This window comes from Cajanus cajan, chromosome 2 (genome assembly GCF_000230855.2).
Source record: "Cajanus cajan strain Asha chromosome 2, NIPB_CcT2T_4, whole genome shotgun sequence".
Lineage (NCBI taxonomy): Eukaryota > Viridiplantae > Streptophyta > Magnoliopsida > Fabales > Fabaceae > Cajanus > Cajanus cajan.
This window is the reverse complement of record NC_138518.1, coordinates 57,464,678-57,489,789: the sequence shown is the minus strand read 5'-3', so window position 1 is coordinate 57,489,789 and position 25,112 is coordinate 57,464,678. Positions and strand designations below refer to the sequence as shown.

The following is a 25,112-nucleotide window of genomic DNA, read 5'->3' as shown; positions in this document are numbered from 1 at the left end:
TTGTAATTCTTTATAAAAACTATTGAAAAATAAAGTAAGAAGATGCTTTATACAACATTTTTATTTTACAAAATATATTCTTATATTAAATAAAATAAATAATTTTAAATAAAGTTAAAACTTAACACATAAAAAATATAAATGTATTTTTTAACTTATTTATTAAACAACTCTTAATTTACATGGGTTTTTAAATTAGGAAAAAGTAAAAACAAGTTTTATTTATTTTTTATAGACTTATTTTTATTTTTTATTTAAAAGAAATAACTTTTTTAAGCCCAGGAATAGTTGAGATTTTGGGATTTTGAAAAATTTAAGCCTAGAGAATGTTAATCGTTCATTGACATACTTCCTGGCCATAATAGTAATTGGCTTCTTATGTATTTTAAAGGTATATTTTAAATGTATGTTTTGTAATTTATTTATGAAACAACTTTCAATTTAAAAGGGTACTTTCAAATTAGAAAAAAGTAAAAGCTAAGAAACGACTTTTTTTTTTATGCTCTTATTTTTAACTTTTACTTAAAAGAATTAACTTTTTTAAACCCAAAAAATAGTTACGAACCAAAAAAAAGAATTAACTTTTTTAAACCCAAAAATAGTTGAGATTTTAAAAACTTTAAGCCTAGAGAATGGTAACCGTTCATTGACATACTTTATAACAGTACTTGTCTTTTTATGTATTTTAAAGGTATATTTTGAAAATAGACAATGAGATTAATACACATATAATGACTTATATGGATGATTATAATTGGTAAGTAACTATTGTGATTAAGAAGGATTTTTTTTCCCAATTATATCAAACTGTGTAAACCTTTTGAAATGGCTAAAGAAATCGTTTATATTCTCAAAGCTATAACTACAACACAAATTCTTCCTTTTTTTTTTTTTTTTTAATAATCTGTGACTACCTAATATCATTGAATCACCTGCGAAAAAGGATAACTCAAAAAGAAGAAAAAAACTTCATCTCTAATTCTGCAAACGTCCTCAAGGTAATGAATATTCTTTTATAGGATTTCAATTATTATACTGTCATATCTTCATTATATTACGATATACAGAATCATTTATAATATTGCTTTTGAATAATTTGGAAGAATCAATCAGGTTCAACATTATCATACTATAACAATTGTGCAACTGTTTTTACCTTCTAATCGGCTTCCATTCTATAATTTTAATTACCTATTCTACTTTTACCTTCATCCAATTATGTTTTCTATCGATCTATCTCTTTTGTGTTTGGATTCAGTATTGTAATAATAACTTTTTATGCCTCATTTTAAATAGCTAAAACAAGTTACCTTCAACAGTATGCTTAATTGATTATGAGGGGAGTCAAATTTATGTGATGTCACAAACATTTGAAAATGAAGGATGTTTAATGTATGAAATTAACAATGTAATGAATCTGTATAATTTAGAAGTAGGAGGTTGAGTTTATTTAATTTTCAAAGGTGGTGATAAATTTAAAATTAAGGTAATGGACTTGAACTTCATCAAGATTGAATGTGCTAATCCTGCTAAAATTCTTGATCTTTAAATATGTCCATCGACACGAGACTTCCGAGGCAGCAAGATTAGATCGTTGTTATATATAATTAGTGTGAAAAAAGACACTTTTTGTGTATTTTTTAAAAATAAAAAGTTTTAAAAAAGTAAGTAGTTAATAATAAAATTTTGAGTAAATATAATTATAACTTATAAGGGTTGATTTTGAAAAATAGTAAAAAGAAAAAGAATAGTGATCAGAAAGGTGATCATTGGAATAAAGTTATTTAAGAAATGTGTATATCAATCTCTTTATTAATAATATAGACGTAGGAAATTCTATAACCTCTCATTCTAGTTGGCTAAACTAACTAATAATCATATTAAAACAAACAATATGGTATTTATCTTACTACCAAATTTAATATATCATTATATATAATACTGTATTGTATTAATTTTTCTTAACTCCATTGTTTCTTATAAAAAATCTTCCCAACCATTTTGCTCGACTATTAATTTATTTAAAGAAACAACATGAAAAGTTTGCATTGCACATATAAGAGAAAGAGTGAAGAAATTTTAAGGAGAGTCCCGGCGAGACACATTTGAAGGCTGAATGAATTTTTTTTTGTCAAGCTAATAAATTGACTTTAATGTTACATGCACAAATCCTTTGAAGATACAACTACGCATCTCATCGATACGAAGATTAGGAAAAAAAATAAAAAAATTATCATGTTGTTTAACAAAAATTTGATGTAACAAGCCTTTTGATCCGGCTCGATAGTTTGGTAATTGTAAGGCTTGTTTTAGGATGAGAGTTAATTTGGTGTTTTTAAATTTAATTTTCTCTAATATTAAAATAATATTAGCTCATCAAAAGTCAAGTATCATGAGTTTAAATTAGTCTTTAATTATTAATTTTGAGATATTATGTAAAGGTTTATGGACCAAAACATAACCTATTTGAATTTTATGTACTTCTTTTTTTGAAAATATCCTATTTTATATTTGCATACAATTGTTGTTTTAATTTTAGTTATATTTGATACAATACATTCAGTAATCATTTTACTTTTTTTTTGTTATCAATTAGTATTATGACATGCATTTTTATCAATTTTTTTCTTAGATACTTATTTTATAACTTAATTTTTTTAATACATATTATCTTATAAAATAAAATATTTAAAATCTCGTGCATCACACGGTAACTCAACTAGGTTAATTATAAATTAATAAATCAACATAATGCAATAAATTTAAAATATTATTATTTCAAATAAATACATCCAATCTAATAAAAATAAGGAATAGACATCCCATTAACCATTAGGAAATTTATTTTATTTTTTATCATGACAATGGTAAGAGTATTAGTCTCTAGAGCCCTAGATTATAAGGGTTTTTTTTCTTATTATTAAACTCAAGGCTCAAATTCAACATTTTGATATTTAAAAACCAATTGCAGTAACAGTCAGACCAAATGATAGTAACAAATATTATTTTTATTGAATAAAAATTGTAAATTGAGTTCATTAAACAATCTAATTTGGTAAAACTTAAAAGATAGCTTATTCTGACTGATTGAATAAAATTCAATTTACAATTCAAAATGAGATAAAATTCAAAACAACAGTGATCGTGGTTATTTAAAAAATCAATTTATTAAGATTGTTTGAAATTATGATGTTCATTTGCTGGGGCTATAGAATTGGTCAAAACATGAATGGAGGAAAGCTCTCAAGAGAGTGATTTAACTCACAGGGTTGATTTATGAGTAAATATGATATACAGTTACATTGCAAAATACTTTATACTATCATAAATTTTATTGGTTGAGTATTTATACTAACAATAAATACATGTTAAACTCTTAAATTATTCATTTATTTCAAATTTTGCAGTAAGTTGCTTGGTGGCTATATAAAAATAAAAAATCCGGCGCCAATCTTGGGCCTTCGTTGTTGCATTTGCATGTGAGGCCCATACTCTATGGTTTCAACTTTTTGTGTTTTTCTTTTATGATATACTTTTTCTTTTCCCTTCTGAATTGTGCATATTAATAATAATTATTGCTGCTTTTGCTACTTACTACTTACTAGATGGCAGCAAGGGAGGCTATAGAATAAACAAAAGCAGACATAATTGTTAATAGTCTCCTCCTCCTTTGTCTATATATATTAACTCTCTTGTCTCTCATTTTACATATCACACAGACACAATCGCCACCACCATATAATACATATTTACACACACTCACAAGCATTCTCTTCCTTCATTTAGTTACACATAGTTCTTCATCTCTTCTTCAAGAATACTTCCTTTCACTTCCACTCATGGGAGACAATGTTGTAGTGTCCAACATGGAGCTAGAGAGGTTGCTTAGCATGAAAGGAGGCAAAGGAGAGGGTAGCTATGCCAACAATTCCCAAGCACAGGTATACCCTCCATCCCTTCTCTCTTCTCACCATTTACTACCAAAATCAACCCTCCAAGCCCACCTTTTACATGTTTTTTCTTTTTCTTTTAGATACCCTCAATGTAAGATTTTGATATTTAGATATTCATACATGTAAGCATACATACAAGTATATACATAGAGAGAAAAACAAAATTATATACACACTAATAATGTAAAGTCTTTTTATAATAATTATCTTGAAAATTATGCCAATAATGATATCTGATTAATTCACAATATAATTTTTTTTATAGTAATAATATATAATCATTAAATCCATATGTGTGAAATATATTAATTAAGTGAGAATTACTCTCATAAAATAATTAATAATATTAATCATACAATGTTACATGATTTAATGGTGAGTAAATTATTTTTGTATAGGTTATTATTACATTAGAAGTTTTCATGAAAACATTTATCGTTTAATTAACATTATGGTATCTAATCATACATGTCAATATGTGTAATAGAATGATGATATATTGTGGCAATTTTTTTGGTATGTGATGAAATGCAGGCCATACATGCCAAGTCCATGCATCACCTTCTGAAAGAAGCCCTAGATGGAGTTCAACTTCAAGCCCCTAACATCCCCTTTGTGGTGGTGGATTTGGGGTGTTCATGTGGAAGCAACACCATCAATGTGGTGGATGTGATCATCAAACACATCATCAAACGCTATGAGGCCTTAGGATTGGACCCTCCTGAGTTTTCAGCTTTCTTCTCTGACCTTCCTAGCAATGACTTCAACACCCTCTTCCAGCTACTTCCTCCCTTAGCCAACTATGGAGTTAGCATGGAGGAGTGCCTCGCCGCCAACAACCACCGTGCCTACTTTGCCGCCGGCGTCCCCGGCTCGTTCTACCGGAGACTTTTTCCGGCGAGGTTCATTGATGTTTTCCACTCAGCCTTTTCCTTGCATTGGTTGTCTCAGGTAATTGACTCTTGTTAATCAAAAGTTGTAACACTTTTTATATATAATACTTAATTTTCAACTCTTTATGATTGAATCTTATTGGACATCTATGTAAAGATGTCTTAGAGTGATGAGGACATGCATAAATTAATAAACTCAGAATAAGTCTTTCTCTTTATTAATTTTTTTGTCACATTATTCATTTTTTATTTCTTTAATTTCTCTCCTAATTGTAGGAATAATTGTTAATTGGTACCATTCTCTCTCTCTCTCTATTTTTGTCTTTTTCTTCACTTGATATTTTTCATTTGAAAGTTCATCATTATTCAGTTTAAAGTAATTATCTCAAACTACTGTTTTGTTTTTGTTATGTTTGTTTTAAAAGAAAAAGGTAACATGAATATTTTCATTTTTAATCCTAATATCTTTCATTAAATTAATCATTTTGCTTTTGAACGTTTTATTCCACCTGAACCATTTGATATCACAAAATTAATAGTAGATTTCAAATCATGCTGTTACTTTTCTTTCTTTTGTAAAGCTTTTGATTAGAATTTCAACTTAAAGGTACCATAAATTTCTTGAAAACTTTAAGTGAATAACGATTACATATTAGTTTGCTAAATACTTCTAACCATTTTCTCCCTTTAATGACTTTCAAAGTCTCATTCACACCCCCACCCCACCCATCAAAGAATCTATTTACTAGTCTCTATGCAGCAATTTCTACGACAAATTAAAAACAAAAAAATATATATTTGCCACTTCCCGAGGATAACATAATAAAACTGTTACATGTGTATTGCATTAGTTTGAAGGCCAAAGTCTTAACTTATGGTCAAAAGTCGATGCAACAAAACCATGGTCTTTAAAGCCATTATTATTTCAGGATCATAGTGACGTATTTGGACTATAATTTTCAATGCATGCATAGTAATTAATTAAGCACATAACCTTATTCAACTCCATGCATTGTCATTTTTAAATAATTTATAGCATCTGGGCCCGGGTGTATTTTTTTCAGGAAAAAACTTATTAGGCATAGTTAATTTTTTTTTTTGTTTTTTTTAATGTTATTGTTCTATCAGAATTTGTGTTTCACTCCACTAATCTATGTTGACATCATACAAACTTTTTCTATGAGCTGAAAAATCTAATTTCGATTAGAAAATAGTAATAAAAACATCTAAATAATTGTATTTAAATCAAACTCAAAACAATTAAACCCTTTAAATTTTGGCCAATTGGAGAGGTTTAGATTAGAAATTATAAGAATTTAGGTTCGAATTCTGGTGTCATTATTAATTTTGATGGATATATTTTTTTAATTTTGTTGTTTTCTTAATTAATTACCAACAGAGACTATACTACTTGTCTTAATGCACTACTAAATTTTCCTTTGGTTTGGGGCACAGGTGCCGGAACCTGTTATGGACAAGAGGTCAAGTGCTTACAACAAGGGCAGGGTGTTTATCCATGGTGCTAATGAGATCACAGCAAATGCTTACAAAAAACAATTCCAAACTGACTTGGCAAGCTTCTTGAGCTCAAGGTCAGTGGAATTGAAGAGAGGGGGGTCCATGTTTTTGGTTTGCCTAGGCAGAACTTCTGTGGATCCCACAGACCAAGGTGGGGCTGGCCTCCTCTTTGGGTCCCACTTTCAGGATGCTTGGGATGATCTTGTCCAAGAGGTAATTATTCATATTCACAACATTTTTATGAATAATGCTTTTGTGTCAAAATAGTGCATGCACATCACAATAACCACATAGCCTAGTGCATTTCTCATTGGCAGACCAAAAAGGACTTTTTAGACACATTAGGGCGATGAAAAGAAAAGAAGAGAAAAAAAGACATTAACAATCGATTGTTGTAGGCGTCACAATAATATAATAGGTAATTATTGTCAATTTTCACTTCACAATTGTAATGATTCAAACGAGTTGATCTCAGCCGTTTGATGGCCACCCAAGTTGATCAACGTAGCCATCCTGACATTCATCATCATGTCGGCAGAAATAATAATTAGGTGGTAGCTAGCATAATATTAGCCAACAATTAGGTTTTGGATGTTTAGAACACATAAAATTATCATCGTATCTTAAAGCAAGACAACAAGGATATGTTACCATTCATCTCATCTATTTTTATCAAATGATTATTTGTATGTACAATGAATGGAGCCAAAGACGAAGTCATGTACATTATCCTCTACCATAATGTGTTACTCATCCAATAGTCATTAAGAGAGTACAACTACAGTGACACCTTTCTAATAGGACTCTACATTCTGTACGTCGCTCATAAAATAGGACCTTTCTCTAACTCACTTTTGCTGGGCGCGCAAACCTCTTTCATTCAAAGCAAAAACTTCAATGTAATTTACCAACCATTTAAATGAAAAACAATTTTTATTTTAAGTTTTCAATACATTGAATGTTGTACTTTATATTAAATACTTTTTAATTTTTTTCATTGCTTACACTCTTAACTGAACCAAAACTTTGATTAAGGGGCATGAGATCATTGGTGTTCTGTTTGCAATTTGGGTTTAGAATGGTCAATCGTCTCCTCTAAGCTCTTTCAACCAATCAAAGCATATAGCATCTCCTTTTATATATGTTTTTGATATTTTAAGTTAATTATGAAAAATTATTAAGTAGTACAGGAATATTAATTAATAACATTTGATTACATATTATGTAAAAACAGGTTAGGAATGACATAATTCAGAAGCATATATATGATTATTTATTCTAAGGTACATGGACTAAATCATATTCTTAATGACAGGGACTAATCAGCAGTGAGAAAAGAGACAGTTTTAACATTCCAGTTTATGCACCAAGCCTGCAAGACTTCAAGGAGGTGGTTGAAGCTGATGGTTCATTTACCATTAACAAGCTTGAAGTTTTCAAAGGGGGAAGCCCTCTTGTGGTGAACCAGCCAGATGATGATAGTGAAGTAGGGAGGGCCTTTGCTAACAGCTGCAGGAGTGTGTCTGGTGTCCTTGTTGATGCTCACATTGGTGACAAGCTCAGTGAGGAGCTGTTTCTGAGAGTGGAACATAGAGCCACAAGCCATGGAAAAGAGTTATTAGAGCAACTACAGTTCTTTCACATAGTTGCATCCCTTTCTTTTGCTCTATGATAAGAGACAAAGGATCTGTTTAGATAAATTTCTGCATGAATACTTCTAAGAAAAAAAAGATAAGAAAAAAGAATAAAATAAATTTTTCCATAAGTTATAATTAGCTTATGCACAAGCTAATTTATGATTTTTACAGATTAACTTATGAAGAAATTTATTTCATTTTTTCTTATTTTATTTTTTTAGAAGTATATTTAAATAAGTTTATCCAAACAGGTCTGAAAAAGGCCCTGAAGAGGACAAAGGAAAAGGGCTTATCTAGTTCTCTTATTATCCCTCTCTTTCTTTTGTGTGTTGTTATTTGCACTTTTCACTGCATAGAAAGAGTCAAAACACACATGAGAGAGACACAAAAGAGGGTTCAACACTTACTATGCTATCTCTAATTTTCTCCCTCTTATGAGTGTTTTTGTGTGTTCCTGATGACAGTAGCTACTTTCTACGCATCATGTGCTTTCTGACTTGTGTCCCCTTGGATCTAAACTATGAACGCTTTCTTAATAGCTTATCATAGTGCGAATGTACATGTCCATATTTTGTGAAAGTAGCATGAATTCAACGGTGTGCCTTCTGTACCTAACAAACTGGAGTGTCGAATATGCCATTTGTTGAATCACCTTTTTTCTTTCCTTCATGTGCTTACCAATAACATTTTGTCTATTGTATAGGAGGCATATCAAACCATATCAGAACGCTAGAAGTGAGAAAAGTTAATCTTATCATGTATGTAAGATTGAGTGGTATTGGTCAAAAACTAAAAATTATCTCTTACTCGTTCTTTCATATTTGTGTATAGGAAGTGTGTATCAGATGAAAGCATAAGAGGAACTGATCTGTACCATATAACCATAATGAAGTTAAGATTAGATTTAAGTAAATCAGTATTGATTATCCATATAAGGTTGTATGACTAACATAATAACATTAACTCCTTTCACAAACACATCCAAACTAATAAGTCAATATCAAAAAAAAAACAAAACTAATAAGTGGATAAATATTAGTTAGTAAAGTGCTGTTATAATTGAAATGTGGAAAACATGCGGTTCTCTTTACAAAGGCTTTGAATTATTCTTTGTTTTCACATGTTATATATAGAAGCATATTAACCATATTTTTGTGCTATTCTGAGTAGAACAAAACCTTGTATACATTATATATACATATAACTTTTAGAGAAAACCTCAGTAAAAGAAGTGATGAACACAAAACAGCATGACCAGAAATCCTCTAGAACAAACCAGAAAATATCTGGAAAGAAAGAACAAATTATGCAAAAAGAAAACAAGTTAACATCAGCTGACTCATATTGAAATTTCCTTTAAAAAAAAGGGTATTATGTCCTTTAAATGAGAAACAGGAAAAAATATCTATCCAAAGGTACCACACTCCACTAAAAGGGCACAATTTCAAGGCTTTTTACACTCCTCACCAAACCTCCACATTAAGTTGATAGAAGTTAATTTGGATGTTAAACAAATTTGACATTTTAAATGCTATAGATAGACATGTCTCTACTAAATTCACAATTCATGTTGAATCAGAAGAAAGAAACTACTGTACCACAAATCACTCTTTAAAATCCTCTACTGGGGTATACAAAATGATAATATTTGACTCTTGTGTCCATTTAATCCTTTTTTATTTCTTGATATTTTGTCAATAAATTAAACCCCATTTCTTTTACATCAACGTCAACCATCAACCTTTTCAACTTTCAAAGGTTTATTCAGAAAGAAAATTTAGTGCCGAGACAGAGGCATAGTTTTAAGGAAGTAAAAGAGTTTTGGTGGAGAAGAATAAAAAAAAAAAAAAAACTTCAGTGAGCTCACTTTAAATTTGATGTATTCATTTGGTTTTAATGACACATGTACAAAGAGTATTTATAGATACACAAGTGACTCATCTAATGTTCTGATTGTAATTTCACTCGCAATATTTAATGTACATATTAATCACAACTGATATAAGTAAGAGATTTGAAATAATGAAACTGCAAGTTCTTATAACTTAATAACCATTCACCAGCATCACTATTCCAAAGAAAAACTGTAGTCACTAGTCAGAAAAACATGCAATTACTTTCTGTAGATACTGAAGGGTGATCATTGTCAAAGCAAGGTTTAAAAGTCAAAACTGTAATAATATCCTTTTCCAAATTTGTTAATTGTATAGAGCTCTCTTCTAATATGCAAATAAAAAAATTGGGAATGCAATTTTCGCACCCTCAATTTACATGCATATATACATCAATGGTATTATGGTCCGTCTATGTTTATATATATGAACCATGATAAACGTTTTTTCTCCCTAAAAGTGGTCAACAATTTAGTTTCTAAAATCCAGAAAATGTCAAATAAGTCTTTAAAATATTAAATAGGTCTTTAAATTTTACTATTTATTATTATTTTGGTCTTTGAATATATATATATATATATATATATATATATTATCATTTTAATCACACGTGTCTTTGAATTTTAAACTTTACATTTTCTTAATTTTAAGAACAATTATGATAATACTTTCCAAGTTTAAGGACTAAAATGTCTCCTTACATCTTAGTATTATACTTCTTCTGGTTCTAAATATAACAAAAAAAAAATCATTTGTTCTAATTAAGGAACATTGTTTACATTATTTAATTTTTTTAATTTTATCTAAAAAATAATTTATTTTTCTAACTATCTTTCTTTGAAATCTGATATCAAAAATTAAAAAAAATATTAGAAATAAATTATCTCAATTAAATGAAAAGGTATTTTAGAGATAAAAACATTAAATAGAGTGAAATTAGTTAAAATTTATTTATATTTAACATCAAGTATGATATTAATTTCTTTTGCTTATATTCAGAATCAGAGAAAGAATATATGAAGAATAAATTATTAATTTTCTTAAATTAATAAATTTATACAAGTAGTCCATAAAGCATTGAAAATCCATTAATTTAGTTCATACATTGATATATTTTACTAAGAAACTAATATGAAGAAATTTTCCATATTTAGATGATTTTATAACATTATATCTAATAATTTAGTGACTACTTATATGATTTAATTATTTTAAAGACTACTTAGAAAAAGATAATACTAAATTGTTGATTTATTCATTATATATGAGGGAAAAAAAATGGAATTGGTACATTAGATGACCTAGACAAGATGAAAAATCTCAGGTACTTTAAATATGTACAGATTGAAGATAAGGAGTCAGCACCTCAATATTTGAAACAAACATTTAATCAATGACCCAGTATAGATGACTCTTGGTGGTCCATGTACTGTGGAGATTCCTTAGCCTTTCAGCCTGATATAAAGTTTTTTTGTCTTGTTTTCCATGAACTTTTGTGGTTATACCTCTGGGGTAATGTCTAGAATGAAGAGCCACGATCCACTAGTGTGGTCCTCTGGATTGGGGAAGATATTTTAGAGGTCAAATGTTCTACATTTGTAGTAGTTCATGTAAACTAAGTTTTAAGCCCGAGTAGAATTGATTAAATAAGTAATTGGACTCACAAATGTGTGAAAAGAGTGTTATTATTAATTAATTGAGTGTATTAAAGGATATTATTATACCACATTAAACATAATTAGAGCTTAAAAACCTTTAGTTTTTATAGTAGTTTTTATCCTTTAAACAAAAAAAAATGACTTAAAAAGTACACCATAACTATTGGATACTAAAATATGCAGAGATGGATTGAAAATAATATAGTTCATAAGGTAAGAAAGACAAAAAGGAGGTGATAAGAATGTAACAGGCTCACTTGTCTCTCAAAAGGGTATATAGGCTTTATCAGAAGGGCAAAATGATCCGCATGCAACGTAACTACGCATCCTGGACCATAAAAAGGGAGTGATTATATATATTATGGTTCCCCAGTGCAACAAGGTGTAGCAGCTTTGTTCAATAATGGTTCCCTCAAAGCAATGAAGTTGGGAGAGAAGATTCTGCTTGTTTTGTTTTGGATGGATTCAATAAGATAACGAGTAAGCACCTGGGGTTGCATTGGTATCAGAATTTTGGAGGATAGTTGATTCTTGTTCACTCTTTCAAGAGCCAAAACATGCAAACACTGTCACTGTGTACTAATGCAGCCACAACATGCATGAGTTCTTGCACTTGTCCGACATCATTATAAAAAGTAAACAGACAGCAGAATCATAATCCTTCCATTCAACTTGCCAAAATATTAACACTAAATTCTAGAAGGATAGATGCAAAGGAAATTATTTTATTTTGTCAAAATAACTCAAACACTTTGTTTACAGAAAAAGGAATTATGACAGTAGTTTACAATGTTTTTCTTAATGTTACACCTATTTATATCAATAAAAATGGATCTCTCTAACATCGATAAATTAATGAGATTAACACAGGCTGTGATGTAGATATATATAAAATTTTCATCCAAATCATGTTTACTGAATTTCCTCACACACTTCTATTGCATGCTGAATTAATTAATTAATAACTATTTACCAAAAAAATACATGGAAGTAAATAGTTGAAACTCCATGAAAAATCTCTCTCTAGGTTTAAACCGCATACAACAAACTCCTTTTCCATCCAAAAATTTGGACTTAAAGTTTAAGTTAATTCAACAAAATTGTTTGTAAAATGAAGGCTGCCATCTTATAATATAAATACTACGTTAGACATATCTCTAATAGAAGTCATAAATCTCCCCCTTAGGGCCATTTATCACATAATGTTCTCTATGGAATCATGTTAATCATCAAAGGTTACATAGAAGGTATATATGATTTGGTTCAATTTTTTAATTGAAATTCACTTATCATTGGATCACTAGACATATATACATATACTAGTATGCAATAAAAATTAACAAAATCTATAGCAAAATAACACATTGCCTCCCCTAAAAAAAAAAAAAACACATTGCCTAAATACTTCCATAAATTCATAAAACACATTTCTAATTTCATAAAATAACGCATTTTACGGAAAGCAAATCAGGACAGGTAGGTTTTTTAAACGTGGATTCCAACTTTTTTAAGGGTGTGTATATATTTATTATTCTCCTCCTAATTGGATTCATTTTCTTTTACTAGCAAATAATTCTATTGTTTCTTTCTTTCATGATTTTTAATTTAGATTTTTAGACTCCTATTATATAAAAATATTCCATTAAGTCATAAAATAATAAAATCATTAGTTTCATAATTAAGAAAATGTAAATATATAAGGATTTTAATTCCAATTCTAGATTCTAAGTGAGAAAAAACAAATGTGTACGTTCTGGGATTTGTTGGCCTATAGGGCTACCCGAATTGAAATCTTTACTTCATTGCTCATGATATATGCATTTTCTTGTTTTTATAAGTACACATGTTTTATTTTATTTTATTTTAAAAAAAATTCTAAAATATCCTTAATCATTTATTACTTTTTTTTTTTAATTTTACACCTTCAACTTTTAATTTAACACTTTTTTTTCACATACTTATTTCTCTCTTTTTTCAGTTTTCACATACACCTCCTTATCTTTCTCTCACTCTCTACTTATTTTAGTATGTTGTTTAATCTTTTCGATTTTTACATTACTCCCATTTTCCTTCACTTCTTTCAATTCTCACATGCACCTGAATTGTAGAATTGGTGCGTGTTGAGATTATAAACATTTGCGGCTTTCTCGACACTTTTGAAGGTACATGGCCAGATGGACATTTTTGCTTCGACATTTTCTCACCTTTCACACTTTCAAAAACCTTAACATTAAATTTAGTATTTTGAAAAGTATTTTTTGGAATTGTGTTCTTTTACATATTTTTAGAAAATATTTTTTGAAATAGTAAATTTAGTATTCTTTTTGAAAATATGTTAAAAAACAATTTTCAAAAATACTTTCCAAAATAATAACTTTACTATTTTGAAAAGTATTTTTCAAAAAATTAAAATTATTTTGAATATTAGATTTAATATTGTGCTTTCTAAATATGTAAATATGAAAAAGTATTTGGAGAAAAAATGCACATTAGACTCAACATTTTCAACATTATCGATAAAGCCACATAAGCCTAAAACTTTGTCAAGCACTGATTCTATGTTTTGGATGTGTGTAAAAACTAAAAGAGAAAGACAGAGAAGGTGATAATATGAAAACTAAAGGAAAGATGAGAAAAAAATAATGTAAAAATCAAAAGAATTAAAACTATCTATTTTATACTAAAATAGGTGGAGAGTGTGAGAAAGATAAAATAATGCATATAAAAACTAAAAAGATGAAAAAAGGAGATGTGTGCAAAAGGAGAAAGTGTTAAATTGTTCACATTAAAGATGTAAAATTAAAAATCATAAAAAAAGATATTTTAGGAATTTATTAAAAAGATAATAAAAGACGTGTACTTATATAAATAAATAAAGATGAAGAGAAGGAGGAAGTGAAGATACATATATCATCAGCCCACTTCATTTATGTTTGGGCCATGGAATATGTTCTGTTGTTGCTTGTCTTAACTGCCAAATAAACTATATTTATGTTGTGCTTTTTGTATAAGCATTTAGTTGCTTTCTAAATGTCAAGTAGACGATAATTTATTACATGCTCCCATACTATCATGTTATGTCTTTCTTTTTAGAAGAACTATCATGTTATGTTAATCTCCACACAACATAACACATAATCGAGTATTTTTTAAGTTAAATTATTTTTTTATCTTATTTTTTTAGATTTATTTTGATCATTTATTTATTAAAATATTCATTTTAATCTTTTATTTTTTTATATTTAAATCAATTTTGTCATGACTTTGAATCAATTTTTTTATTAATTTAAGATGTAAAACTTTTAATATTAGATTCATCTATGAAAACTATGAATACAATTGATGGTTAAATCCAAAAAAGTTATAAACATAATGAAAAATTGTGTAAAAAATATATTCCATAAACAACTAGAAGATAATATAAATTTTATTTTTTTAAAATTTTTTAATTTTTACCATGTTTATAACATATTTGATGTGAACTTCAATTGCATTCAATAATTTTTATATAAGTCAATCTTATGACACAAGTTTCAAGTTTTAAATTGGTAAAAAAAAATCAAAAAGACTAAATTGACCTAAATTTAGAAGATAAATGACCAAAATAAAAATTTTAAAAGAGAAATGACCAAAATGAATATAAAAATAAAATAAAAAACCAAAAGTATAATTTAGCATATTTTTAATCCATCATTTAGCTAGCTCCTAAACTTTTTAGGATTTTTTAAATTGGGTCCTTAAATAAAAAGAGCTGTAATTAAGTTCTTCATCTTTTTATTTTTTTTAATTTAGTTTTTGAGGTTTGAAATTTGTTTATGATTCATGAAATTTCACGAAATATACTTAATATATATATATAGTTAATCATCCATACACTATTAGTATAAAGTTTTTTACACTGACAACCAGTCATATTTTTTAAATTATTTTATTTTATTATTATTTTATTAAATAAGCAACTGGACATGACACTATTAAAAAATATAATTAGTTGTCAGTGTAAAAAAATTTTACACTGGCAGTGTATAAGTGATTAACTCAAGAAAAAATAAAAAATTAAATCATATATTAAACCTTTTTTTTTTTTTATAAATAAACTCAATTGTAAAACACATACAGATTGACCAATATCATGATCACATAATGGTCTCGAACCATGTGATAAATTCTCCAGTAAACAAAGACATAGAATAATGTCGCATATGCAAAGTATGTAAAATGAATGTCATAGCAGTTAGCTCTGACTCATCAAACACAACTCTCTTTGTTATAATTCATTTTTTGAAAAGAAAAGAAAATCAAAACTTGAGGATGACTCGAGGCAAGACCATAAACTAAAACGATTGGATGGTAAATATATTGATAAAAAAAAAAAAACCATAATTTCGTACATATTAGGCCAAACATTGGATTAAAGTTGAAAGAAGCCAACGATGTAGGAACCTTGTGATTCAAAAGGCAAGACTATACCTACCATCATGTTTGCATTCCTTTCATATGAAAATGCGTCAATTCAAATGATAAAGCAACGTGTTCAAAAAACCTCTATATGGCACATATAAGATGCACATTTCAGAACAGTTCCTCTCCACTTACCTGTCAATAACATAGCATATTCATACAGCTATAACTAGTAACGTGACAATGATACAAACATCATATTATGGTGTTGAAAGTACATATTTCACTAGGGTGATGTTGGTACTGGTTCAGTACCAGAAACATGGGAAGCAGCATCTTCTTTTGATACTGATACATAGTTAAGGGTAGCAACTGGTCTAGTATTATCCCGTTTTCCATCTTTTGTTATGGATCTGCTTCCATTTTGGTGAGCATTAAGAGATAGCCGTCGGTTAGGAGTACCATTGGGACGAGGGCCAACTACCTTCTTGTTGCCAAGTGGCCTTGCAGGGCTAGGTCTTGAACCAAACACAGATTCTTGTTCTGTGCTTTGCTGCTCATGGTACCTTTTCTGGTCCTACAGAATATTATATGAACTCTTTTCAGTACAAGAGTATTCAGCAAATATAAGAATGAACAGACAATTAGAGATGTTCATGACTATTTTATTAAATCAGTTCAGTTTTTTCTAAAAATAGTTTTTTTTTTTTTCTTTTTCAAATTAGATTGATTTAGTGTAATTCAGTTATTCACTTTATAATATGGTTTGATTTTTCCAAAGATCCGAACCATATCGCTTTATAAAAGTAGTATAGTTATCCAAACTATTTTTACAAAGTGGTTTGCTTCAATTTTTTTGCACACACCTAATCGAAAGAGACAAACTTGGCAGTTCATTTTTACCAACTGGCTGATTTGAAAGTGCTCAAATTAGTTTGAAAATCAGTTGTTCTAATCATAAAATCGATGAAACTTACCCTCATCCTTCGTTTTTCCTCTTCCCGTTCATGCCTGAGCATAGCATATTCATCCAACATAGCAAGAAGAGGAACACCATCGTATGTAAATGACATGTCATGTACTTCTTCCCAAGCACGAGTTTTAGCAACCAATGTATCAACCAAAGCTGCATTTTTCACCCAAAATAAGAATAAGATCATTATTTGCTCATGCATGCCAAGAAACCGTGATTTACACTACTATCTGCCAGACAGCCACAGATTACAAGTTCATGTAATTCCATCTTCCACCAAGTCAATTGTTTTAAGTTCAAGAAAATATGAATCAATGCAATGTCCTTAGTTATCAAATCAAGACAATCCAAATGATAACAATCCATCTTGACTAGTATAAAGTACAATACTCCCTCTGTTTCATTTTGTAAGACATTTTAGCAACAACAAAAATTGTTCTATTTTCTTTGTCATTTTACAATATATGTAAATTTCTTTATATCCTTAACTATTTATTGTGGAAAGAAAAAATAAAAAAAAGAAGCATAGATGAGAGATAATCTAATTAATATGAAAGATAAAGGGTATGTTAGAAAAATCACATAATAACTTTTACGAAATTTGAGATATTAATTGCATTCCTTAATACCAGGGCAAAAACCTTAAACCTCAAACAAAATGGAATGAACTATGAAAAGAAGTCTATTTCACAAAAAAAAACAGTTACAAGTGAAAATGTTAAAATATATTTCATGATTCATCCAAAATTTGAAAATAATAATGGTAACAAATTAATTTTGAATGAATAAAAAATTTTACACCATCATTTTGGCCATACAGAGCCACCAATTCAAAAAAATTAAAATCTGTTATTACAATTGAAATATTTTGCCACTCCAATGATATTTCACCTTCTTTTGAGCTAATCATGTAAGAAGTTTTATTCTGATAATGGATCAAATAGATACTAATAGAGTAATAGTTTCTGATGGTTGTTTATGTTCATTTAACAAATACCTGGAATTTTGTTCACCAATATCCGAGCTTTCTCTGCACGTTTGAGGTTTAAGTGTGCACCTCTACTTGCATTATACCTGTTTTCATCCTGTTTTACAATGTAGTGTCAGGGGAAATCAACAATTCAATTGAGGAGCATAATGACAACTGTTTGTATATAATGACAGTCAATTGTGAGAAATGCTAAAGCTAAATCTCATATACTTTCCTACATGGCTACAAGAGCCGGCCCAACAATGACGGGTACCTCAAACAAAATTTGAGAGAGGCTTTTATACTTAAAATAAAAGAATTGTATGTTGGACGTTTTATCAATATATCTGGCCTTTTTTGCTTCACAAAATTTAATAGCAAATAAATTTTAGTTAGTGAGTCTAAAACTTGAGTTTTAGTAACCTTACCCTTGAGCCGGCCCTGGCTACAAGGAAAAACACTTTGCTTATCCAATCAAATTGGAAATCATGCAGACTCAAAGATTGTGCACTATAAAATAATTTAAGGTCTGTTTGGGTAAATTTCTCCAAAAACACTTCTAGGAGAATAAAATAGAAAGGGGAAATAAAATAAACTTCTCCGAAGTTAAAATTAACTTATGCCTAAGCTATTTTGTAAAAATTTACTTCCGTATAATCTATTTTAACTCGTACATAAGCTAGTTTTAACTTATAGAGAAGTTTATTTTGATTTTTCTTCTCCTAATAGTGTTTGTAGAGAAGTTTATCCAATCAAATCCTTAGTACCAAATATTACGTTGGTTGTTAAACCCAAAAGGTTACATTAAAGATCTACCAGAAATAAATGTCTTGAATAGAAATGAAATTAGATTCTCACCTAATTTACTCGGACTGAATTTCATTGGAAAAAAAGGTATAATAGAATCTTTAACCCTTGTCTTATGGGAAAGAAGAGTAAAATGGGATATTTGACACTTGTCTATCAAGTTAAAGCAAAATTCATTAAAACGTGAGGGGGTATGCTAGTCAAAAAGTGCACAGTATTCTTGTAAAAGAACAACAAAGAAAAGCAAAATCAATGTATTATATAAGATGACATTAAAATTCCATTCTTGCTGACGCATTAAAATCAAATTGACAGTCAAGTAACATCATCATGTCTCATAAAGAAATTGTTGCCCTGGAGTGATATAATTCACCATTTTAAATTTTTTGCTTCAATATATCTGTCAAAGTTCTCATAACCATGATATCAGTTTAAAGGATTAAAGATTGTATTTATCCTAGATGTCAAGATCAAAATGGTGCTATTTCAACTTTCCAACCAAAGAAGTAACCACACAACTCAAATATAGAATGAAAATGGTTGATTGTAAATTTATAAGTACCCTATTATAGTCATCAAGCCAACTCTCTTCTTCACATGCTGACATCCATTTCTCAACCTTGTCCAATATGTCTTTTCGGCTTAAAGCTTCTTCTTTCGCTGCAGCTATCTGTTTGTCCATGTCAGCCAGTAGTTCAGCTGGTTCAGTGTTTCCAGATTCAATCAGTGACAAAATCTTCCCTCGAACAGCTTCAGGGTCTATTTCGATATGAGCACAGGCATATATCTCTTCAAGCTCGTCTTGCTTCTTGAGAGCAATTTCTTTCATCCTGCTAGCTTTCTGCTGATCAAGCCTTTCAACTTCCACTTCAGCCTTCATAACACAAAAGCAAGATGAAAAAAAAAGTAAATTACACAAACATTCTCGAGGTTTCGAGAGATTGCACAAACACTCCCTAATTTTTCTAACTTTACAGTAGCCCTCTTAGAAAAACATTACACTAATATTCTTTAGGCATTACATTAATCCCCTTAATTATTTTAAAAACATTCTACTATCATCCCCTGTAAGAGGTTACTGTGAACTTTAAAAAAACAAGGAGTGTCGGTATAATTTACTAAAAAAGATAACAGTTAGCATCACTTATGGAACACAAGTCTGTAAACATAAGAAAGGCATTTGTACATGATTAATCAGATCCAGAGCAAGGGCACCAGGAACAGTGACTTCATCCACCGAAGTTGACTTATTACAAGTAACATAGTCAAATAGTCTCCTTTCCTCTGTAGGGGTGTCCATTAGATTCCACAGATCAATTAACTGAGAAGCTAATTCTTGGAGCTGCAAAGGATAATCGGGTTAAAGTCAAATATATGTACACACCCTGCTACTTATATAAGTCAAGCAAAATTGAATACACCATGTTTGCAGATGATATCGTCATTGCTGAGGTGCCAAAGTTAGAACTTATATACAGTAATTGGTAATATCATGCAATCATTAATAAAAACATTGGTTTGCCATAACTATGTAACACTCTTGGACCTGTTTGAGTAAGTTTCTCCATAAACACTTCTAGGCGAAAAAAATATGAAAGAAAATTAAAATAAGTTTCTCTATAAACTAAAACTATCTTGTTAGCTTGTGCATCAGTTAAAATTAAGATTTTGAATAAGCTAATAAAAGAAAACTTTATAAATTAGCTTATGGAGAATTTCATTTCGTTTTCTTTATATTTTTTCTCTCCTAAAAGTGTTTTTAGAGAAGTTTATCCAAATAGACCTTAAGTGAGATTGGCTACATGACAATGGAACAGACAACACCATTTGACTCGATTAAAGACCAAAGTTCAAAAAAAAAATTTCTTTTATCCATGAGAATTTAACTTGGTATTAAGAGAGTTAACACTAATTCGTAGTGCCTACTCAACCAACTAACCTAAACCCCTTATAAAGTTCAAAAGTTTGCACAAGGATGAATGTAGAAAATAAAACAACAAAAAAAATATGAATGAAGGAAACGAAAAAACTTAACTAACAGGCTTTTTAAATGCATTACCTTGTGTAGCCTCTGCTTTTTATCTTCTTTCAATGTTGAGACTGTCTTAACCAGTTTAGCTAGTGTGCCATTGCTTATGCTTTTGGAATGAACACCAATAGACTCATTTAAGCTTGGATGAACTTCAGTGGCAATGCTGAAGAAGTCCATGCCAAGGACAGCACAAAGATCATGCACAGTACTCACATATTCAAGAACCTTGTGCAACCTCTCACTCTGCAAGGCAAAACAAAGTAGCAAAATCTCAACATATTGATTAGCAAATCAAACAAAACATTCATTTTATACATTATTTTATTATTTTTTTGGTCTATGAACATGATTCATGCAATATCCCTCTTAGAATAATGGATTTAAGCCTAACTCAACCCTACAAAACCAGCTTGTAAGTTGAGGATTGCTCTCCACTTATATACTCTTTAATTGCCTTATTTCTAGTCGATGTGGGACTTGGGTTTTTTCCAATACACCCCCTCACATCCAACACTATTGGGCTTGGTACGTGGATAAATGGTAGGTAGCCCTTTTTAATGATCTAGGATTGGTGGGACTTGAGTTTTTTCTCAATACACCCCCTCATGCCCATGGTACGTGTATCAATGGTGGATGGCTCATTTTAAGGATCTAGGATAGCTCTGATACCATCTTAAAATAGTGGATTTAAGCCTAACTCAATCCTACAAAACCAACTTGTAAGGTGAGGATTTCTCTCCACTTATATACTCTTTAATTGCCTTATCTCTAGTTGACGTGAGACTTAAATTTTTTCCAATAGTCCCAAAACTAACAACCAAGGGCTAATCGACTTCTGCTAACCAATCATTATTTTAACATAGACAGAAAATTGATGCATTTTTTGATGGAATAGCAAGGTTACCTTTTCCCTTTGAAGTTCTTGGAGTTGGGATTGATATTCATCCAACTTCTTCAAGGACAGGTCAGACTCGTCAACTGCAAATGTTCCTGCCTGCTCAGGGTTCAAGTCCCCAGTTATCTCTGCACATATTTTTTGGATCTGTAACTGTACATCTGAAAACTCTTTTATTCTCTCCTCTTTTTGTTGCCATAACTGTTCCAGTATTGGTGCTATGGATTCAAGTTGTTCCTTAATAGTCCCTGAAGTCTTGTCAGGCTGCAAAGAAAACAAAATATTTTTTTTTCTCATTATTTTGTAGATAAGTATATTTCAAAAGAATAGGAGCTATATTATGCAGAGGAGCTTATCAAGCTTTTCTTTCTTGACTCTATATATAGAGTTAAATTCTAATAAAAATTCAAATCCTAAAAGATTGAAAACAAGTAGTTAATATCTTTAAATCTAACTAACATCATAAAGATTTGAAACACAAATAATAGATTCCTAAAAAAACTAAATTCCTTTTTTAAACAAAAGATATTTAGGCATATTCTTAACAAAATATGCAACAGAAAATTAGTTTACCAGTTTAGTATTTAAATGCATAATAAAGTTATATCTGCAATAGTTGGTTGCTGTCAATATTAGGACACATGACCGATATTAACAAGTCGTTAGCCCGAATGTAACTGAACTCGGTTCCCTAAAACCAAGTCTTAAATTTAAGTTTTGTAGATGAAAAAAACATAGTTAAGAGGAGAGTCCCACTAAAAGTAATCAATCAAGTTCTCTATCAAAGATTAGTCACCAACAAAGCTGGTGAATACTTTGCAAGAAGTTATCTCTATTCTTGGCTTCAACAAATTATGCAAAGAAAATCACTTAATTTAGCACGAGCATGAAAAATTGAACATTTCTCATCACAACCAATAACATGGTTATCAAAAAATAACTAGTTACTAACCATTTCCATGAAGTTGTTTTCACCAAGAGCCAATAGAAGACTAGAAAGCTCAATCTTAGCATCAGACAAGGATTGAAGTAGATGTGCCCTAGAATTATCAGCCTGCTCAACCTTTCTTTTGTACACATCCAAGCATTCTTGCTCTATCTGAAGGAGCATCTTATCTCGCTCCTCGTCGCTCTCACCAACCTCATCCCATATTTCCTACATTAAAAAATGATAACTTCACTGTTTTGTATATCATGCTTTTAAGAATGTGAAATTGGGTCTAACTTAACCATATAAAACCAATGACATCATCTTAAGAATGTAGAAATGGACTTAACTCAATAGTAAAGATTGTTTCTTACTTATATATTTTATTTTAATCATACTACTAGTCCACGTGAGATTTTTAACACATGCACATCTGAAGTAACCCATATTTAAAGCATAATAAAGTTACCTGCAACTTATTTAACAAGGAACCACAAGTATGTTCAGCAAGAAGAGGATTTTGAGCATCTGTCACCGCCATTGAAGTTCACGCACTACCTAGCCTGCACAAAAGGGGAAAATAATCATATGAAATTCCTTTCTCATTCCGCAAACACATCTACTTCTGAAAACAGACACAAGAAACAAGCAGGTATCCATTGATACATCTAATTCCACAGACAGAAAAACAGTAAATGGAAGTGTCTAAATGATGAATTCAAATAAGATTCTTATGAAAAAATGGCACATCAAAAATGTTCTAAACTGTTTTCTTAAAGAAATGATTCTACATTGTTAATTAAATGCATTGCATCTGCTAAGAAAATCTCCAAACAGATATATCAAACGCTCACGGTACTATCATTCAGTTACACAAAATAAACAACATATAGCTGACAGGACCACAACAAATGAACAAAATGAGTTAACCTTTAACCGAATGCACACGTGCAGAAAAACTATCTCTTCTCAGTAACTAGCAACAATCAAACCCACTTTTAAAGCTGCTAAATTTCACCCATTTCTGAAGCATTCTCCCAGTATTAAAAACAGAAAACAGAAAATAATTACTCCAAATTCAAAAGTGAACAAGAACAGAGAAGGATAACAATTCACAATCATCCTTGACTCTAAATGAACACAGTGACAACCTCAATGACAATGGAAACCACAACAATACAACCCCAGCAAGTAAAAAAGTAAAAATGTTGAACCACAATGCAGAATCCAGAAGTAACAAGTTACCACCTTTCATTTACGAAGTAAGAGAAGGAAATAAGTAGATCTTCTGGGTGTGGAAGATCAGGAGAAGAAGAACAGAAAAAGGGAACAGAAGAAGCAGAAAAGAAAGAGAAAATGTTTACCCAATTGTCCTTTCAAAGTTAAGGTGTTGAACTTTTGTGGTTTCATATCCAAGCATTACTCAAAAGCACACACACACATTGTAAGAAAGTGAGTTAAAGACAAAGTGTTTGTGTGAGTTCACTTCAGTGAGAAGAGATAAAAAAGAATCTTTGTATGCAATCTTTGTGTGCAAGGACACAGGACCAAGATCATCAGAGTCCAGTGCTGCAATTACATTATTGCCCGCGTCTGACACTGTGCCACATTGTTGAATAATAGAGTGCTTAAATTGATGAATCGAAACAAACAAATTGTGTCGTTTTATGCATGTTAAGGATACTTCAGTTGTTGATTAACGACGTGTGTTGGTTGATTCGAAGATTAATGAATTGTTGTTTCAAAGTTACTGACTCGCTCATAAAATCTGACTTCTCTATCATTAACTAGTGTCACAGTGCCGTGAAAATTTGGTATGCTGCTAATTAAAGTATCAACTATTTCTCATCGCATATCATTAAATTGTTGGCAACTTTTGTTGTGTGAGTTGTATGTGTATAATTTAACATCCATAAATTTTTAAAATTATTAAAAGAATATTTTGATTAATTAAAAATTATAAAATATTTAGAGACTTTTAATAATTATGAATATTTTAATTAAATAATAAATATTTACAAAAATTATTTTGTAATGTTTTTATTAAAAAAATATGTGCTTTATGATATTTGTTTATAATAAGTATTTAGAGAAAAATGTGTTTTTATTATGATTTTTATTGTTTTTATATTTTATTTTAATTATAATTGTGTTGGGTGAAATATATATTTTATATATATACATATATTTAATAATTATTTTATTTGTATATGGATATAATATAAGTTTGGCTAAAACTCTATTTTGGTCCCTTATATTAATTGTTTGTTTCAATTTAGTCTCACTTTTATTTTTGGTTTCAATTTGGTCCCAAACTAATTAATTAGTTTCAATTTAGTCCCAAATTAATTAATTGGTTTCAATGTAGGACTTCCGTCCAAATTATTTAAACGGAGTTAACTTTTAGTCACGTGGATGACACGTAGATGCATACGTGGATGTCACGTGGATGACAATTTTTTTGAAAATACCTGGACCCAGAACGGCCCGTTCTGAAACCAGAACGGGCCGTTCTGGTTGCACTTTTGGTGTGTTAATTTTGCAACTGAAACGGG

General features: G+C 29.8%; 2 protein-coding genes across 6 annotated transcripts; one reads left to right on the top strand and one right to left on the bottom strand.

Moving 5' to 3' along the window:
- The first annotated feature begins 854 nt into the window (after window positions 1-854).
- On the top strand, window positions 855-8,620 carry LOC109811319 (indole-3-acetate O-methyltransferase 1). 3 transcript variants are annotated; one of them, XM_029273952.2, is made up of 6 exons: window positions 855-998; window positions 3,408-3,479; window positions 3,859-3,941; window positions 4,488-4,904; window positions 6,302-6,577; window positions 7,680-8,620. In XM_029273952.2, exons 3-6 carry the CDS (start codon window positions 3,867-3,869, stop codon window positions 8,034-8,036), a joined length of 1,125 nt encoding a protein of 374 aa, XP_029129785.1. In that variant the 5' UTR covers window positions 855-998; window positions 3,408-3,479; window positions 3,859-3,866; the 3' UTR covers window positions 8,037-8,620. The 3 variants fall into 3 exon arrangements, with proteins under 3 accessions (XP_029129785.1, XP_029129786.1, XP_020230611.1); XM_029273953.2 differs by lacking the exon at window positions 3,408-3,479; XM_020375022.3 differs by lacking the exons at window positions 855-998; window positions 3,408-3,479 and having other exon boundaries at window positions 3,625-3,941.
- A 7,452-nt stretch (window positions 8,621-16,072) lies between these two features.
- Window positions 16,073-24,213, bottom strand: LOC109811313 (65-kDa microtubule-associated protein 1). 3 transcript variants are annotated; one of them, XM_020375016.3, is made up of 10 exons: window positions 23,806-24,213; window positions 23,027-23,120; window positions 22,582-22,785; window positions 21,639-21,893; window positions 20,762-20,977; window positions 19,889-20,044; window positions 19,265-19,576; window positions 17,923-18,010; window positions 16,930-17,078; window positions 16,073-16,529 (listed from the first exon to the last, which is right to left on the bottom strand). In XM_020375016.3, exons 2-10 carry the CDS (start codon window positions 23,096-23,098, stop codon window positions 16,239-16,241), a joined length of 1,743 nt encoding a protein of 580 aa, XP_020230605.1. In that variant the 5' UTR covers window positions 23,099-23,120; window positions 23,806-24,213; the 3' UTR covers window positions 16,073-16,238. The 3 variants fall into 3 exon arrangements, with proteins under 3 accessions (XP_020230605.1, XP_020230604.1, XP_082924621.1); XM_020375015.3 differs by having other exon boundaries at window positions 23,922-24,212; XM_083068495.1 differs by lacking the exon at window positions 19,889-20,044 and having other exon boundaries at window positions 23,922-24,212.
- Window positions 24,214-25,112: the final 899 nt, after the last annotated feature.